The sequence below is a fragment of the Jaculus jaculus genome, chromosome 1, assembly GCF_020740685.1.
Source record: "Jaculus jaculus isolate mJacJac1 chromosome 1, mJacJac1.mat.Y.cur, whole genome shotgun sequence".
Classification (NCBI taxonomy): Eukaryota; Metazoa; Chordata; class Mammalia; order Rodentia; family Dipodidae; genus Jaculus; species Jaculus jaculus.
Window position 1 is genome coordinate 10926197 of NC_059102.1, and position 19372 is coordinate 10945568.

At 41.4% G+C, this 19372-nt stretch overlaps 1 protein-coding gene across 6 annotated transcripts; it reads left to right on the forward strand.

Annotated features, from left to right (window-relative positions):
• Positions 1 to 26: 26 nt before the first annotated feature.
• On the forward strand, positions 27 to 19209 carry Ikzf5 (IKAROS family zinc finger 5). Of its 6 annotated transcripts, none has more exons than XM_045152329.1 (6): positions 643 to 778; positions 1520 to 1668; positions 6556 to 6658; positions 10069 to 10244; positions 13495 to 13677; positions 15187 to 19209. In XM_045152329.1, exons 4-6 carry the CDS (start codon positions 10112 to 10114, stop codon positions 16128 to 16130), a joined length of 1260 nt encoding a protein of 419 aa, XP_045008264.1. In that variant the 5' UTR covers positions 643 to 778; positions 1520 to 1668; positions 6556 to 6658; positions 10069 to 10111; the 3' UTR covers positions 16131 to 19209. The 6 variants fall into 6 exon arrangements, with proteins under 6 accessions (XP_045008254.1, XP_045008258.1, XP_045008264.1 ...); XM_045152338.1 differs by having other exon boundaries at positions 1520 to 1660; XM_045152319.1 differs by lacking the exons at positions 643 to 778; positions 6556 to 6658 and adding an exon at positions 27 to 133.
• The last annotated feature ends 163 nt before the right edge of the window (positions 19210 to 19372 follow it).

Below are 19372 nucleotides of genomic sequence, written 5' to 3' on the forward strand. Positions count from 1 at the left end.
GGGCGGGAAGGGAGTCGGAGACACAACAAACATGGCGGCGGCGGCGGCTGCGACGGTGACGAAGACTGCGGCGGTGGCGGCGGCGGCGGCGTTGAAGCAGACGGTAGGGGTTGCTCGGTGCTGTTGTCAGGAGGTAAGGAACGGGCGGTCGCCGTCCCAACGGAGTGCTTAGCAGGAGGGGGCGCGGGGGAAGAGCCAGGTTCGCGGGCTGACTGACCCCGCCCGGGCCTCGGCCCTGGTGCCGGTCGTGCGTGCGTGCGTGCGTGCGGGGTCATGACCCGGGACCTTCCTGGGAGCCGAGTGCGGGCAGCGGCGGGAGCTGGGCTCCCGAGCCCGAGGGGCCGGAGCTGCGGGGCTCCGGGGAGGGCACGCAGCTCTGACAGGTGGCCCCCGCCCCGCCCCGCGTCCCCCCCGGGGTTGCGCCCCGTCGGGGTTCCAGGGACCGGGCTCCACCCAGCGGCCCGGAACCCCGCAGACCGCCGGTGCGGCTCCGACGCCGGCCCGGGAGGCGGTCTCTGTAAACCCTCGTGTTGTGTCCTCCCACCCCGCGCGGGTTCGCCGCCACCGCACACGCACTCCGGTCCCGGGAAGTTGTGAGGTCTGGGGAGGATGCGTTCAGGGGCTAGGTCAACTGCCCTTTGTCGGCCCTGCGTCTTCCGAGGGCCCCGTCCCTAACTGTGACTCCCAACTTCACCCGTAATCACGTGGCCCTTAAGGTGCTGGTCCGAACCGGGAAGAGGAGTGACAAGTGGGAGACAACATGAAGATTTCTTAGACTGTGAGATTTCGAGAAATTAAGTGTGGAACAAAGCTAAGACAAAATTTAAAAGATAATCTGGACCACTTTAGAATGCTATTTGATTTTTGATTTATGTGGTGTCTTCAACACAGATAGAGATTAATATTGGGGGGGCATTAATGGCAGTGAATTGAGATGTTTGGTGCTCTTTTCCCCTAATGGTATTTGTGTTTCCCAGAATACCTGGTGGTGTTCTGTAAGGGAGGACAGTGAAGGTGGGGGATCAGGTACCTCCTGTTTTGGGCTGTGGTGGGTTTTCTTCCCTAGAGTATACTGTGAATAAATTAGTATCTTACATTAAAACAGACATTTAAGCCGGTCGTGGTGGCTCATGCCTTTAATCCCAGCACTCGGGAGGATCACTGAGAGTTGGAGGCCACCTTGAGACTCCATAGTGAATTCCAAGTCAGCCTGGTCTAAAGTGAAACCCTACTCGAAAAACAAAATAAACAAACAAAAACATACATTTAAAATTTGGCTTTCAAAAAGTAAATAAAGCCTTAGACAGTCACCAGTGGGGGGGGGGAGGTGGCAGTTACACAAGTGCATGTTACTCTTCAACAATCTTGTGGAGCTCTCGCTAAAGTGAGGCTTTTGCTTTCTGTCGGTTTAGTTCTCTTTTCAGCTAATGATAATAGTAGGGTTTGCATCAGTTGTTTTATCAGTTTGTTAAACTTGTAGTTGCTAACACGGTTCTGACTTCTGTGTTTTTCTTTGCAGACCTCTCTATGGCTTTCAAATTTTAGTTGAAATTCCCTCCATGGCCTTCTGGAGTCCCTTGGTGTGTCTCCAGAGTAAATTTCAACTATTGGACATTTCATCCATGTTGGAGTGGCAAGACAAAGGTGGAACTGACTTGAGGTGAAAAGGTTAGATTGACTAAATGTGTTTTACATTATGTTTTCTGAATTCTCAGAGCCTCATCACAGTGACCTTTTATGTCTTTAGTTTTTTTTTTTCGAGGTAGGGTTTCACTCTAGTCCAGGCTGATCTGGGATTCACTCTGTAGTCGCAGGATGACCTTGAACTCACTGCGATCCTCCTACCTCTGCCTCGGGGGTGCTGGGATTAAAGGCATATGCCACCACGCCTGGCCCTTTTATGTCTTGAAAGAGTTTTTGACAGTTATGAAATCAGGAATTGTGTTCTAATTCGTTTTTTCTGGAGACAGGGTCTCATGTATCCCAGCTGGCCTTGAACTTATTCCATAGCTAAGAATGTCATGTTACACCTTAGCTGGTTGTATGCAGTCCTGGGGATTGAACCAAGCACTTCTTGCATGCGAGGCAGGCATTCAGTTAAATGTTTCAGCCCAAGCTCTCCTCCACCTCTTCTCTTCTTTTTGAAGATCCCATACAAACCAAATCTCAGTTGTCACCCATTTGTCATTGTCTGCTGAAATTTATAAATTTCTAAAAAAATAGATAAATAAAATATACTCTTCTGTTCCTTGGTCATGTCCTAAAACTCTCCTACACTTTGCAAGGGGGGTGATGGACTACATCAAAAGAACCTCATCTCTGTTTCTCTGTTACTCTGTTTTTTAGTTGTGATTGCCTTTTAATTCACATCTTAATACCCCTGTTTTGAATAACTAGCTTAAAAAATCCATTAAATAATAATGATTAAGAAGTACTGTTTTTGTATATGTGCATGCATAAACATGTGTTCTGTATGTTTACACTATACACGTACATACATACACACATATAATCACAACTTTGATTTATACTGAAGAAAGATTAGAGGGCTTCATATAAGATAAATTCTTATAGTAAACCAGAAAACATTGGAAAATGGCTTAACTTACTTGCTTGAAGAACATAAAAGAGGTTTTCACATTCTTTTGGCATAGTATTTTTCTAGTATTTTACTTATTTGCAAGCAGAGAAAGAGAGTGACAGAATGAATATGGGCATGCCAGAGCCTCTAGCCACTGCAGATTAACTCCACATGCATGCACCACTTTGTGCATCTGGCTTTGTGTGGTTATGGGGAATTTAACCCATGTTATTTGGCTTTGCAGGCAAGTGCCTTAACTCCTGAGACATTTCTCCAGCCCCAGGAATATTATTCTTAAATGTCTCTTTCTTCACTGGCTTGAGCAATTTGAAAAGTTTGGAAATAATTCTTCTCTTTGGTTGGTATAAACTAGACACCTGCCTCATTTCAGACTTTTATGTAAATCTCCAGAGAGTAGTTGGTTTAAATAAATGAGTGATTTCTCAGTTCAGGGAAATTGAGCTCAGGTGCTAGCAGGTGCAAGTCCCAGCCTATTCTCACACAGCAGAAAGAAAACTTTTTCCTTACAGGGGCTCTAATCCCATCCCACGGCTGTGACCTCATGGTCTACTTATTTCCCCTTCCCAGTGCCATCATATTGGAGGTTAGGATTTCAGTGTGTGAATTTTAGAGGACACTGTAGCAATATTGGAAGACTAGGCTTTACTGTGATGCTCATGCTTGTTTTGAACTCATGAGTTTAAGTCATCCTCCTGCCTTAGCTTCCTGAGTGTTGGGATTACAAGCGTAAACCTGTATACCTAGCTGTCCCCGTACTCCTGAAGTCAGCTACTACAGCGTAAATAGTTGTTATTTTCTGTGGTTTAAAGGATAACATGAAAAAAAAATCTGAACATGTTTAGTATAGATACAGCTTTTTAAAATAGTTTTGAGTATTTTCTATTCACAGTTGGTTGAATTTATGGCTACATCATTTAAAAATATAAATATTTTAGTGCTGGGTATGGTGGAGCATACCTTTAATCCCAGCACTTGGGAGGAAGAGATAGGAGGATTGCGGTGAGTTTGAGGCCACCCTGAGGCTACATAGTGAATTCCAGGTCAGCCTGAGCTAGAGCGAGACCCTACCTTGGGTGGGGCGGGGGGGTTATACATATATGTGTGTGTGTGTGTGTGTGTGTGTGTGTGTACACACATGCATACACACATTTTTTTTTTAGAGAGAGAGAATGGGCATGCCAGGGCATCCAGCCACTGCAAAGGAACTCCAGATATATGTGCCCCCTTGAGCATCTGGCTTATGTGAGATCTGGAGAATGGAACCAGGGTCCTTTGGCTTTGCAGGCAAGTGGCCTAGACTGCTAAGCCACCTCTCCAGCCCTACATCATCTTATTGTTTGCAAAGGTTTTAAAGTTTTATCTCTACATGGCAGCATCCCTGGATAACAGTTGTTTTATAGAGCTTGTGGAATAAACTTACAGTTCCAAGACTAAAGATTTCTGAAAACCTGAACTTTCTTAATAGAGATTCTGTTTTGGTTTCGGAATATTGTTTTTACTGTGCTATGCTTAGAAGTACTGAGTTGAGATGGAAGAAGCTGAGCTGAAGAGTCCACTCCAGTTCTGGCGCCTCCTTTCAGTGCGTCTGCGTCCTGACCTAGAGCTCCACAAGTGCCTAATGTCCCGTCTGCTACCTGCAAATCCTGCGATGTGCCTGGTCAGGTCTGCTGGACACCACCATGCTCAGGGATGAAATGACACCTAGTTTTAAGCCATGGCATGATGCCTTAAGGGTCAAACCATATCAATATGTGTGAATTTATAATTAAGAAGAGCCTTCCTGTATGTTTACAATGTTTTCTTTAGTTCTTTTTTTTTTTCTTCAGTCCATCACACAAAATCAACAGCAGCACAGTTATGGCAGGGAACACAATAATGTGACAATGTGATAATAGCCAAGACTGTCAAAATATGTCAGCCATGCTCTGTAATTGGTCTCGTTTATGTTTTCAAGCTTGAGTTGCAGTATAAAAATACCATTTTCTTCTGTTTGCTCACTGGCAATCTTGTGTTTTTATTGCATTGTCTCACAGTGTACTGCAGCATTGCTAGGCTTTCTAGGCAAGGTTTGGAGAGGTGTGTCTTGGTTATTGAAACCCATCAAAGTACATTCAGACATTTTCAAGAAAAGAAAATCGATCAGTTTCCTTATGAATTGGTAGGCAAGAAGCACTTCTTTTTTAAATTTTTTTTTGTTCATTTTTATTTATATTTGAGAGTGACAGAGAGAGAAAGAGGCAGATAGAGAGAGAGAGAATGGGCGTGCCAGGGCCTCCAGCCACTGCAAACGAAGTCCAGACACATATGCCCCCTGTGCATTTGGCTAACGTGGGACCTGGAGAATCAAGCCTCGAACCGGGGTCCTTAGGCTTCACAGGCAAGTGCTTAACCGCTAAGCCATCTCTCCAGCCCAAGAAGCACTTCTTAAATGCAGTGTAAATATGGGTATTTCCTTTTTGATTATAGCTTTTATAATTAGAATGTAGACAGTTGATAGGGTCTTGTCACTTTTTTAATTGAAAAATAATTTCCAAGGTCTTAATATTTTTAAAATTAGTATTAATTGTACAAAGATATTTCATTCCTCCCTTTCCTATTTTATACCCCTACTGTCCTTTTTTATTTTTATTTTATTTTTTGGGTTTTTTGAGGTAGGATCTCACTGTAGTCTAGGCTGACCTGGAATTCACTATGTAGTCTCAGGGTGGCCTCAAATTCGTGGCAATCCACCTACCTCTGCTTTCCAAGTGCTGGGATTAAAGGTGTGTACCATCACACCTGGCTCCTACTATTCTTTTTTTACTTTCATGTTTTTATTGTTGTTTTAAGATGGTCCTTAAACTTGCTAGGTACTGAAGCTAACTGGAACTGATTATCTCGTCTCCTCCCATGAGCTGGGATTACAGTTGTGCCCTGCCTGGACCTTATTTTTGGTTGTTGTTGTGAGCAAATGCCTGACCAGCAATTTTAGGATAGAATGGGTGTGTTCTGGCTTATGGTTCGAGGGGATGCCTTGTATCATAGCTGGGAAGACATGACGGCAGGAGGGCAGCTGGTGATGTCGCACCCACAGTCAGAAAGCAGAGCCTAACTAAGAAGTGTGGGGCTGGCTGTAAAACCTGAAGACCCACTCCTAGTGACTCACTTCCTCCAGCTAGACTTGGCTTCCTGAAGGTCCCACAACCTTCCCAAACAGTGCCACAACCTGAGGATGAAGTGTTCAAACACATGGGGGACATTTGACATTCGAACTACAGCAATCACCTTCTTCATTGAGGCTGACTAGCTCATGTTTGGTAACCAAAGGGCAAAATGTAAAGCAGAATCCGCTATAATCACACGAATAACATGACAGAACCAGTTCATGTAAACACATTAAGGTAAAAAGAGAGCTAGAGAGATTGCTTAGCAGTTGGGGTGCTTGCCTGCAAAGCCTAACAACCTGGATTCAACTCCCTAGTACCCACATAGGACCAGATGCACTCCCAGGCATCAGGAGTTCATTTGCAGTAGCTGGAAGCCCTGATGTGCTCATTCTCCTTCCCCTTTCTCTCCCCCTCCCCCCGTGTTTGTAAATAAAAGTAGCTGAAACAAATTTGTTCAAATCCACCAATGATTCCTAAGATTGAGAATGTCAAAATTGCAAGTTGGGATAGGGCTGAAGTGGTTCTGAGTGTTTACTAAGCAGCAGATTGATGTTGATATTCTCTGACCAAGAAGATGAACTAAAATGGCTTTGAATATGAAACCAGGGTGTGATTTTTTGCTATAAAAGTAATTATTCCAAAGTAGTTATTATAATCGGAGAGATTACCCGATTGTATATAGCTTGCAATATTGTATGTATAAGTATTAAACCTAACAGCACTGCAAGCCTATGTTGTTATCCCAGTTTATAAAATAGGAAAGTTAGTGAGTCTCACCTGATACCAAAATATTCTGTTCATTCACAGAATAGACTTTCAATAGACTCCACTTTCTAGAAAATGGGCTTTTCAATAACTCTGGGCATCTTCTAAGATGGGAGGAATGAACTCTTCAGAAATGTTGCATTAGGTAAGAATTCAGTTTGCACTTTGAACTATCTCTCCAGCCCTAATACTTCTTATTTTCCTCCTCCTTCTATCTTATCTGCTTAGTACTTGAACACATACACACACACACACACACACACACACAGAACAGATAAGATACAAAGAAAAAGGAAGAAATAAGAAAATATATCAGGGACTGCAGAGATGGCTAGTAGTTAAGGTACTTGTCTGCACAGCTTAAGGACCCAAGTTCGATTCCCCAGTACCCATGTAAAGCCAGGTTCACAGGGTGGTACATGCATCTGGAGTTGGTGTGCAGTGGCTGGAGGCCTTGGTGTGCCCATTCTATCAGTCTGAAGCCAGTATCCAATAGAAAAGATATTAACAAGTTTATGTCTGCTAAGTCCCTAAGGATATCACTACATTACCATAAAGTACAATGATCTCTAGTAGTGGCATGGTCAAGGGTTAGTCAATTTCTACTAGACTTCTAAGTTAAATTGTAGACATTTCATTTCCTGTAAGGTGGATCAAATTTTTGTAAACTGGAAAACATGCTTATGTGAAATCTCTAATTCTTCAACCCCATACTTATGCCATTTAAAAACTTAAGCTGAAGCCAGGCATGGTGGCGCACACCTTTAATCCCAGCACTCAGGAGGCAGAGGTAAGGAGGATCGCTGAGAGTTCGAAGCCACCCTGAGACTCCATAGGGAATTCCAGGTCAGCCTGGGCTAGAGTGAGACCCTACCATGGAAAACATAAATAAATAAATAAAAAATAAAAACTTAAGTTGGGCTGGAGAAATGGTTCAGTGGTTAAGTGCACTTCCTATGGATACAGGTTTTGATTTGACCTAAGACCCTATATCCAAAGTTTGAATCACTAGATCCCACATAAATAGCTAGGTGTGGTCATACATACCTGTAGCCCCAGACCGCAGGGTTGCAGAGACCCAAAATTGCCAGAATCCTGAAAGCTCTGGAATCTGACTCTGCTCAAAACAAGGCCAGGTAGAAGTGTGATGGAGTGGGATATGAGACTTCCCTTCCCAGCCACCCTAAGCAAGCAGCACTCCCCCCCCACCCCCCGCCCCTAGCCACAGGTGAGTGTATGGGGCACTACACCATACAGACAAGAAAAGAAAATAGGCCGGGCGTGGTGGCACATGCCTTTAATCCCAGTACTTGGGAGGCAGAGGTAGAAGGATTGCTGTGAGTTCAAGGTCACCCTGAGACTCCATAGAGAATTGCAGGTCAGCCAGGGTTAGAGTGAAACCCTACCTCGAAAAACCAAAAAAAAAAAAGAAAAGAAAAAGAAAACAACTTAGGCTGACAAGGACAAGACAAAACTGGTGGATTTGTTACCAAGGTAATGAAAACTTACAAAGACACTATGATATGATTGCAAGATTAGATATTTAGACCAGTGGGACAGAATAAAGAATTCAGAAATAAAGCTCTATAAATATACCACCTATTTTTGAAAGGGCTAAACCATACTGGAGCTTACTGCAAAGGCTAGTCTGTAATGCATATAGCCAGGGCAATTGGATATCTTGGGGAAAAAAAAAGTATACTTTTGATTTTTACACCATACACAAAAGTAAGTTCTGGATGTAATATGGAAGGTAAAAAGTGCATTTAGAAGGAAATACTGGAGTCCCATCTTCAAATAAGATACAGGCAATGATATCTTAAGCAGGAAGCAACTATAAAATATAAAGGGAAAGTAATAAGTTGGACTATATTTAAAATATGAGTCCTTAACGTTAGAAAACATGGGCTGGAGAGATGGATCAGTGGTTAAAGGCACTTGCTTATAAACCCTGCTGGCCTGGCTTGATTCCCCAGTACCCATGTAAAAGCCAGATGCAGAAAGTTGTGTGTGCATCTGCAGTTTGTTTGCAGTGACAGTAGGCCCTGCAGTGCACATACGTGTTCACGGTTTTTCTTTCTTTGCTTGCAATAAATAGAAATGTTTTTTAGGGCTGGAGAGATGGCTTAGTGGTTAAGCGCTTGCCTGTGAAGCCTAAGGACCCTGGTTCGAGGCTCGATTCCTTAGGACCTATGTAGCCAGATGCACAAGGGGGCTCACGCATCTGGAGTTCATTTTCAGTGGCTGGAAGCCCTGTCTATTTCTGTATATCTCACTTTCTGAAATTAAGTAAAAATAAAATACTTAAAAAAAATTTTTTTTTTTTTAAAGAGAGTGAAGGAGAAAATTAACAGTCATTTTTAAGAGTATCAAGTGGCTGAGTAGCCTATTTCACTGATCAGGGAATGTAAATTAAAAACTAGTGTATCACAAACACCCAGCAGAATGGCTAAAGTGAAAAGCCTAGGTGCAGATGAGCATCTGAAGCAGTAGAATCCTTGTTCATAGCCAGTGGGAGTACAAATAGGTGCAGTGATTTTCTAAGCATCTGGAATATATTTCCAGAAAATATTTCTTTTCCTAAACAAACTAGTGAGTAATTTTCCACTAGTAATGGCAGTGGTAGGCATGTAAAGATTTGTCCTGCCTCAGGACGTGCAGTGCTTTCTCTTGTAGTCTGGTACACATACAGCGAAGCTTACAAATCAGAGTGCAGGCTGATGGGATGTCACACGGTACACAGAGCATGAGCTCAGCACCAACATGAAGAAGCAGAAGGCTGCCAGCGGCCCAGGAGCTTCTCAGTGTCTCTTCCAGTAGAAGGCCCAGTCTGCCCTGGCAAGGGTTGCTCTGTCCTGATTCAGGCACTGGAGATTAGCTTTTGTCTGTCCTCGGCTTTATGCGAGCAGGACTGTACACTAGGACCCTTGTGTGGATTTTGCTGCTCGCCATCACGATTGTGAGCCTCATCTGCATTGTTGCATGCAGCTCAAGTTCGCTTATTTTCTCTGCTGTAGCTCATTGTGGGACCATGCCATATCTTATTTATCTGCTCTACTGTTTGGGGGTCATTTGGATAATTCCCAATATTGGGCTGTTAGAAATAACGTTTCTCTTTTTTCTGTTTGTGTAATTTCTTTCCATACTGTGTGACTAAGTTTTGTTTTGTTTGAGGGGGTGGTTTCGAGGTAGGGTCTCAGTCTGGTCCAGACTGATCTGGAATTAATTGTGGAGTCTCAGGGTGGCCTCAAACTCATGGCGCTCCTCCTGCCTCTGCCTCTCGAGTGCTGGGATTAAAGGTGTGCACCACCACGCCTGTCTTCTGTGTGACTAAGTTTGAATATGTGCATTTAATTATTAAGTCTGTCTTTCTCTGTATATGTCGTCTTTGGCTCACCAGTTGTTTAAAGGCAGACTTTGGTTTTGTCCTGTTTCTTTATACAGTGGTTATACAAAATGTTATTTGTTAGTGATGTTTTATTATATGCTATATAAATTATATAAATTATATAAATTGCATATGATTATTTCATATTTTTTTGTTTGGTCCACTAGGCATAACATACTTTCAAATTAAGTAGGAAAAGACAACGCAAACATGGGTGAAAAGAAACCAGAACCTTTGGACTTCGTAAAGGACTTTCAGGAATACCTGACTCAGCAGACCCACCATGTGAACATGATTTCTGGATCAGTTAGTGGGGACAAAGAAGCAGAGACTCTTCCGGGAGGTACACTCATCTTAATACTGTGAAAATAGCTCGTTACACATGTGTGTCTGTGTGTAGCCTCTCTACCCCCACCTCCTGCCCTATGCTGTCACATCATTATTCACTAGTGTGGATCATTCTTTTTCTAGAAAAGCGTAGAACATTTCTGCCTTCAGACATGCAGATTTTTGTCACTGGGCAAATGATGTAATGCACTCTAAGACAATATACAGTCTTGTTGGGGAGGTTAGGACTTTTGCTTGTCCTCTAGGTTCTGCTAGCTAACAGGAGATTCAAGGAACCCAGAGAATTCACAGCACAGAAAATTTGCCCATCAGGCAATGTGGATTAGGTTTGAGCCCCAACTAGGGCTTTCTGTTTGTCTCCTCTTTAAGTGAAAGAAGGCTGACCATGCTCACCCATTCAAGCAGGGAAACTAGAGTATGGAAAGCAGAGGCCTGGTGAGCCTGATGGTGCTAAACTAGTTTGTGGACCACACAGGCTCTGATCTGTTTCTGACCTAGCTCAGTGTCAGCTAGTGAGGCACATGGGCCTCATCTAGACTGCTGCTTTCCTGCAGCCTGCAATCTAAAAATGGTTTTGTATGCTGAAAAATGGCTGAAAAAGGCTGGAGAGATGGCTTAGGGATAAGGCGCTTGTCTGCAAGCCTAAGAGCTCATGTTCAAATTTTCAGGTCCCACAAAGCCAGCTGCACAGTGACTTAAGCACACAATGCAGCACATACACACAACGGGGTGCGTCCATCTGGAGTTCATTTGCTAAAGGTCCTGGTGCACCGATTCTCTCCCCCAAAAACAAATAATAATAGTAATAATAATAGGGGGCTGGAGAGATGGCTTAGTGGTTAAGGTGCTTGCCTACAAAGCCAAATACCCAGGTTCAATTCTTTAGGACCCACATAAGCCAGATGCACAAGGGGACGCATGCATCTGGAGTTTGTTTGCAGCAGCCAAAGGCCCTGACATGTGAATTCTCTCTCTGCTTCTATCTGCCTAATTCTCTCAAATAAATAAAAAAGAAATTAAATAATAATAATAAATGGCTGAAAAAACTCAAGAATAATGTCATAGCACATGCAAATTATATGTAATTGAAATTTCTCTGCATAAGTAAAATTTTGTTGGAACAAATATTTGCTTTTGTGTGTGCGTGTGTGCTACTGGGGATCCTGCCTAGGAACTTGCATATGCTAGGCAAGTGTTATACCACTGAACTATAATCACAGCCTACAGTTCTTTATTTTTTGTTTTTTTGAAGCAGGGTTTCACTTCAGCCCAGTCTGACGCAGAACTCTGTAGCCCATACTGGCCTCAAACTTAACAATGCTCCTACGTCAGCCTCCCGTGTGCTGGGCTAAAAGTGTGTGCCACCATGCCTAGCCTTCGCCTACATTTCCTACAGGTGCTTTTACGCTACAAGAAAATAGATGATGGTGATAGAGACAAAGCTCACCAAGTCTGAACATGTTTGCCGACCTCTCACGTAGATTTCCTAGTTCCTGGAGACCCAGGAGCTACAGCAGCAATCCTGCACAGTGTTGTTAGAAAGGCAAAGTGCCGGCTTCTGTCCCAGGTGTAGTGGCTCAGTTTATTTTAATAAGATCCTAAGTAAATCAAGGGCAAATTAGAATTGAGCATCTTTAAGCCGTGGGAGAAAGGAAGGTATTACCTGGTCCCTCCAGTAGGTCACGTTGGATATTGGTCTTGCCTAAACCAGCAAAATTACTTTTTTTTTTGAAGAGAATTTTATTTTTATTTACTTATTTGAGAGAGGCAAATAGAGAAAGAATGGGCATGCTAGGCCTCTAGCCACTACAAATGAATTCCAGATGCATGTGTACCTTGCTTATGTGGGTCCTGGGGAATTGAACCTGTGTCCTTTGGCTCTGTAAGCAAGTGCCTTAACTGCTTAGCCAACTTTCTAGCCCAAAATTACTTTTTGTGAAGGTTGAAATTAAGAGTAGAACAGAGCTTGAACTAAGCATGTTGCTTAGTTCTATTGCTTCCTGCAGTAGAGTAGAAGTCACTTTCCCACAAAGCTGAAATAAAATTTTTACCCCTTAATACTAGTGTGCACAGATTCCTGCATTGAGATTCAGGGGACCAGACTGTCTTCCTAAGCAAAAATGTTTTTCCCTCGTGTGATAGCCTGCCCCCTTACTTTCTTCACACACAGTCTGAATAGCCTAGAAGCAAACAACCAAACATTTTAGCTCTGAGATTGTTTCAGAAGTATGAGATCATCATCTTCCGCAATTGTAAGGATCCTAAATGTAACCCAAATTCTAAAATATACATAAACTAAGTGGAATATGTGGGGAATTCATTGTTTCGTACTAAAATTAAAAGAATGAAAGTTTTAGAAATACTGTAACTAGTTATTAAGTTGTAGGAATGGCTAGCATCCTAGACCCTTGTGTGTTGCAATGCCATCACTCTTAAGTCGATCTCATTATTCGGTTTCACATGTTTTCTTCAGAAATGTTAGTGGGCTAGAGAGATGGCTTAGCGGTTATTGCAGTCAGGATCAGCATTCCTGGTAGAAATCACCCAACTAAGAGGAGCTTGTGGGAAAAAAAGGTTTTTTTGGCTTACAGGCTTGAGAGGAAGCTCCACGATGGCAGAGGAAAACGATGGCATGAGCAGAGGGTGGACATCACACCCTGGCAAACATCAGGTGGACAACAGCAACAGGAGAGTGTGCCAAACACTGGCAGGAGGAAACTGGCTATAACACCCCACCCCCAACAATACACTCCCTCCCACTAATTCCCAAATCTCCATCAGCTGGGATCCTAGCATTCAGAACACCTAAGTTTATGGGGGGGCATCTGAGTCAAATTACCACAGAGGTTAAATGTGTTTGCCTTCAAAATCAAGGGACTCTGGTTCATTTCCCCAGGAACCACATAAGCCAGATGCACAAGGTGGTGTATGCTTCTGGAGTTTGTTTGCAATGGCTAAAGGCCTGGCATGCCCATTCTTTCCTCTCTCTATATCTGGCCCACCCCCAATCTTTTTTAAAAACATGTTAGTACAATTTATGTGAAAATAATATCAGATCCCCTATGAAGGGCTTCAGAATATAATTAATGCTTTTGTGTAAAAGTGGCCACAGTTCAGAAAGTGTAATTATTTTATGAATTTAACTCTTTGGAAATGAGCTATGTGTTTATGAAGGATTTTCACCCTCTGAAGTCTTAAATTCTAAACTGAGTTGATTCTGAGATCTTTTGCTGTTTTGTTTATAGTTGGGACAGAAGGTGATCAAAATGGACTTGATCATCCATCTGTTGAAGTTTCCCTGGATGAAAACTCAGGAATGTTAGTAGACGGGTTTGAAAGGACCTTTGATGGGAAGCTCAAGTGTCGGTACTGCAACTATGCCAGCAAAGGAACTGCCCGGCTCATCGAGCATATCAGAATCCACACAGGTAATGGAGAAACAGCTGGAGACAGCAACATTTTTGTAAGGCAGAGAGGGGTCATGGAGTGTAAGTCAAAGGGTTCTGATTGTTTCAAATAAGGCTTATGTAAAATTGGATCTGCAGAGTTCAGTTTTTACACAAAGCAATAGCTTAAACGATACAGATAATGCAAAGTGAAGCTTGTTGTATGGTTCCACCTTCCTCATTTTCTTGCATGATCTCCATAGTCTTTCAGTATCTTTCTGCTGTCAGGTTGAGAAGGTGAATGGTAGACTAGTGTTTTTATCTTCGTCCTGAAAAGAATGGTTTAAGGGGTTGGAGAGATGGCTTAGTGGTTAAGGCGTTTTCCTGCAGAGACAAAGGACTCACATAAGCCAGATGCACAAGGTGGTACATGCGTCTGGAGTTCATTTGCAGTGGCTGAAGGCCCTGGTGCACCCATTCTCTCTTCGTCTCTGCCTCTTTGTCTCAAATAAATAAATTAAAATAAAGTAAAAATAAACATTTTTTTTAAGAGAATGGTTTAAGTGCAGAAAGGTAGAAAATTCTCTGTACACTTGGAGATAGTACTGTCTTTCTAAGAAACCTTCCTAACTACACCTTGTCTTCACCCATGGCCAGACCTGGCATCCTTTCTGTGTACTGCACAGCAGCCTCTGCTCATTATGATGTCATCATGGTGGCCATTTTTGTGCCCCTAGAGCTAGAGCTAGCAAGGCATATATACGTAGTAGGTACTTTGGAATTATTATAAGTGAATGACTCCCATTCTCACATTCCAGATGTTTACTTTACATATTTGGAGTTTTCAGCTAACAGCTTTAAATAATACTGATCCTTGACAACAGAAAGATTAGGCAGACTAGGAGGAGAAGCCCTGGAAGCTCATTTTGATTTCAAGCTCTCTGGGTGGTGTTTTGTGTGTGTGTGTGTGTGTGTGTGTGTGTTTCTTTTTGGAGACTGGCCTTGAACTAGTTATTTAGATGACCCTGAACTTCCAATTTTATTGCCTCCACCTGAGTGCAGGGATTACAAGCAGCTTGTATCATGCCCAGTATTCTGTGGTGCTGGGAATGAAACCCAGGGCTGTATGTAAGTACAGTACCCACTGAGCTACATCTCAGCCCTGCACAAGGACTTCAGAAAAAGGTCTTGTGTGTGTGTGTTCCGGGTTTCCCTTGAGGAAAGGGTGTGCGTATGAGCGACTAGTAATGAGTATTTATTTATAGGTATATACACAAACATAGAACTTTGAGGCCTACTATTGATAAAATCTTCATTATGTATAGATTATTGTCATTTATTTTCCCCAAGGCTATAACAACTTTCTATTTAATCTAAATTTATGAATTATTCTCAGGTTTCTTTACATACTTAGTAATAGTTTATGAAAATGTGAATTTCTGAGAAGCATTTTTAGTTTTGTTAAATTTCCAAATAAAATAAATGGATAAACATAAAACTTTCCTTAAATGAGCAGCCCTTGTAGTTTCTCCCCATTTTCTTTGTAAATAGGAGAGAAGCCGCATAGATGTCACTTATGTCCATTTGCATCTGCTTATGAGCGTCATCTGGAAGCCCACATGCGGTCCCATACTGGAGAAAAACCATACAAATGTGAATTATGCTCCTTCCGCTGCAGTGATCGAAGTAATCTGTCTCATCATCGGCGGCGCAAGCATAAAATGGTACCAATTAAAGGTACTAGGTCTTCCTTAAGCAGCAAGAAAATGTGGGGGGTTTTACAGAAGAAAACAAGCAATCTGGGGTATAGCAGAAGAGCACTAATCAACTTAAGTCCACCTTCCATGGTGGTTCAGAAACCAGACTACCTTAACGATTTTACTCATGAAATCCCAAACATTCAGACTGACTCCTATGAAAGTATGGCGAAAACCACAGCAACTGGTGGCCTGCCAAGGGACCCCCAAGAACTCATGGTTGACAACCCATTGAATCAGCTCTCCACTCTAGCAGGACAGTTGTCTAGCTTGCCACCAGAAAACCAAAACCCTGCCTCCCCCGACGTCGTTCCCTGCCCTGATGAAAAGCCTTTCCTGATTCAGCAGCCCCCTGCCCAGGCAGTGGTTTCTGCAGTGTCAGCAAGTATTCCTCAGAGCTCCTCCCCCACCAGCCCTGAACCTCGGCCACCACACGGTCAGAGGAACTACAGTCCAGTGGCAGGGCCGAGCAGTGAGCCAAGTGCCCACACCAGTACCCCCAGCGTAGGAAACAGCCAGCCAAGCACTCCAGCCCCACCCTTGCCGGTCCAGGACCCCCAGCTCCTGCACCACTGCCAGCACTGTGACATGTACTTTGCAGACAATATCCTTTACACTATTCATATGGGATGCCATGGCTATGAGAATCCTTTTCAGTGTAATATATGTGGATGCAAATGTAAAAATAAGTATGATTTTGCCTGTCATTTTGCAAGAGGGCAGCATAACCAACACTGAAAACAGCATTGTTTCACTTGGTTTGGGGCAAGGAGTTGTAGGTTTTTTTTTTTTTTAGGCCATTCCTAATAAGATGTTAGCTAATTTAAGGTTTATACATTATATTTATAAAATACAAATTTGATAGTGGGAAAAGATGTTTTTTTCCCCATAAAAATCTGGTCAGGGTCACTTATGTATTAGAATAATTAGACACATTAATACCCTTTTTTCTTTTATTTAGACCTATGAGAATTGAAGTACAATCATAATTTGCCAGATGTTCATTTGTTCCCCACATTATTGTCCATTAACATGTCAAGGGTTATATTTCAATATATACATTACAACTAAATGTTATTTCTTCCAGATTTCAAAACAGTAGAATAAGCTTTTTGTCTTACAAAATCCATTACAACCTATTTCAATGTTTGTAGAGAAATTACCCTTAAAATTGCTCTTAATTGAAATTCTATTTTACTCATGTCTTTTCAACTGAAAATAGTAAAATTGTTTCAGTGTAATTTTTTTTTTTCACAGAGAGAAATTTTAAAAATGTTAAAATTGAAGTTATGAAAGCAGGTGAAAGTCCTGAAACAAAATGAAACTCAAGTCAATGCTAAGTTGAAATTGTGTCTGATAGTTAAAATTCATGTTTATTCTGTGTCTAGTTGAAACACATTAGTATTTCATAGATTGTTTTTTATATTTCTAGTTTATTTTTTAAGCCACAGCAAATACACTAGAGTACTAGATGCCTTTTTTTCGGCTTGAATTTGTCATTGAAATTCTTGAATGTGGTATTCTTAGTGTCGGGTAAGATTGACAACTCCAGTGAGGATCTTACACTTCTACTCCTTTGATGACCAAAGAGGTGCAGTGGAATTCTTCCATCTTACCAAGATGCAGTGCTTCAAAACAGTCCCCCAAGTTTCCTTTCCCTGCCTTCTGTCCCATCACTGTCCCTAATTTCCAAGAACAGGAGGGCATAGAAACATGGGGAAATGCGGTAGTAAAGAAACATCCACAAAATGAGACCATGAGTCCAAACAGATAGATCCTGGTGTCCTCTTCAGAGTTGACCACTTAAAATATTTCCTGTGAGTTCTAACTATAATTATTATTTTTAGTTTTGACAGACATCATGTACAGTAAGCAATTCCATATAGAAACAATTGTTGCATTAGCAGGACAGAATACAGAGGTGTGAAAGTGGATATAAAGTTCATTTTTACATAGGAAGTTGTTTGGCATTGTATCATAATTAACTTACTCTGAAGAGAGCTTGGTCAAATCACCAAACATCATTGCTTACTTTTGGGTTCTGTGTACTTTGCAAAAACTTTTTTTGGTTAGTATATTTAAATTACTCCTAATTGGATTTCTCAATGAAAATATTCTGTGAAGCATTTATTAACCAAAATGACCTGTACTCATAGTAAGAAATAAATATTGATGGTGTCTGCCCGTAACATCCCAAGTGCCATGCAAATGAGTCCTCGGCCCTCCCTCCCACACTAAGCCATGAACAGGAATGCAGTGCTTGAGTATTCAGTCTTGAAGCACAGCGCCAAGGTCACTGTCTCCAAAGGGAGCATGTCATATATGTCACATCCTGTGACCCTCAGCTGCTACAGTGGTTTGGGTTTGTTAGTTAATTCACTGGTTAGAGATTAGTGCAAGTTTCCAAAAGCACAACTTGACTCTAGTACTTACCAGTTGACAGAAAAAAAAAAAAAAAAAAGTTATTTGGAAGCTTTAACTTTTTTTTTTTCCAAATAAAAGCAATACCCCCCAAACAGAAAATGAAAACTTCCATGAAATGCAAAGGAAGAAGTCCAGACTGGTGGTGCATACCTGCAGTCCCCAGCTGCTTAGAGGGCTGAGGCAGGAAGACCATTCTAGAGCCCCACCAGTTCCATGCCAAGCTGGGCCACAAAGCAAGATACACATCTGAAAAAGCAAAAACCAAAAACCATCCCAGAAGAGCTCTCCTTGAAACCAGCTTACTATACTGGGCCAGACAGTGACCAGTACTTTTTCTTATTCCTAACAATTAAAGATGAATGTTTTGAAGGTACATTTCACCTTAAACTAGAAGAAAAATTCTAATTTCCAATAACTTAAGAGCACAGTTGGTATTCCAAAGGTATTGATACTTAAAAGCTACAGATGTTTCTAAATGCACTAACATTTTTGAAGCAAATCTACCTTAGAAACTTTTTTGAAATTGTACTTTTAAAAGATTTCTGATTTTACTTAAATGTTCTCAGTTAAATTCTGTACTAGGAAAGATGTAGAATCTTCCCATACATATTGAATATGTTCCTCATTTTATTTTTAACCAAATATTTTATAGAAGTTGAGAAAGTTTAACATGCACTATTTATAGTACTTTGCTGTTAACAGGCAATGTTCTGAAGCTAAATTTATTTTTGTTCAGTGAACATGTTTAAATTTTTTAAATTGGTAGATAATTTATCTCCACTAATATTTTTTTAAGAAACTGTGAAGATATTAATGGAATAATTTTATTTCAAATTTTACTAATGTAGTATATAGCTACAACTTCTTGAAATTCAAGTGAAGGCTAGAGTTTTACGTTGAAAAAAATTCCATTGGGTATTTCCAGTGCTGTTTCATTTTAGAAATGTTTGACATTCATCTGCAGACTTGTTTGACAAAGGGAATATTGCTCAAAAAAAAAAAATCTCATTTTAAGTTTTGCAAAAATATTTATCAAAAGAATATTACAAAAATTTGAAATTTCCTGCTTAAGACTTTCATTAGTCTTAGAGGGTATATGCTTTCTAGAACTTGTTTTTGTTAATATGTACTTTGATGTATAGAACATTTTGTATGCAAAGTGTAAACTTGCATCATGGTTACAAAAAACATATATTGTTAGGGATCAGCAAGCAGTTTACTGCTGAAGTGACTAGTAAGTAGTTCATATTGTCAATAATGCTTTGCTTTTGTAATGTATGAATAAAAATAACACTTTCTAATGACCTTGGTTTTTCTTTCTGGAAAACTAGGATCACATTTTTTAAAGTAACTTTATGGTATGTAAAAATGTTAATAAAAGTTTTTATGGCTACATTGGTTTGAATTTGTAGAATCCCTTACCATAGAAAGATCAGTCAGAAGCTGGGCTTGGTGGTGCGTGGTTCATCTAGTGCTCTGCCACTATGGATAGCATTCTGTCTGGCACATCTTTCCCACATTATCATCCCTCTCAAACCATGAGCACACATACATCC

Coding starts and splice junctions, on each gene's coding strand:
- Ikzf5 (XM_045152319.1), top strand. CDS start 10,112: ATGGGTGAAAAGAAACCAGAACCTTTGGACTTCGTAAAGGACTTTCAG. Junction 10,245..13,494: donor AGCAGAGACTCTTCCGGGAG/GTACACTCATCT, acceptor TTTTGTTTATAG/TTGGGACAGAAGGTGATCAA. Junction 13,678..15,186: donor GCATATCAGAATCCACACAG/GTAATGGAGAAA, acceptor CTTTGTAAATAG/GAGAGAAGCCGCATAGATGT.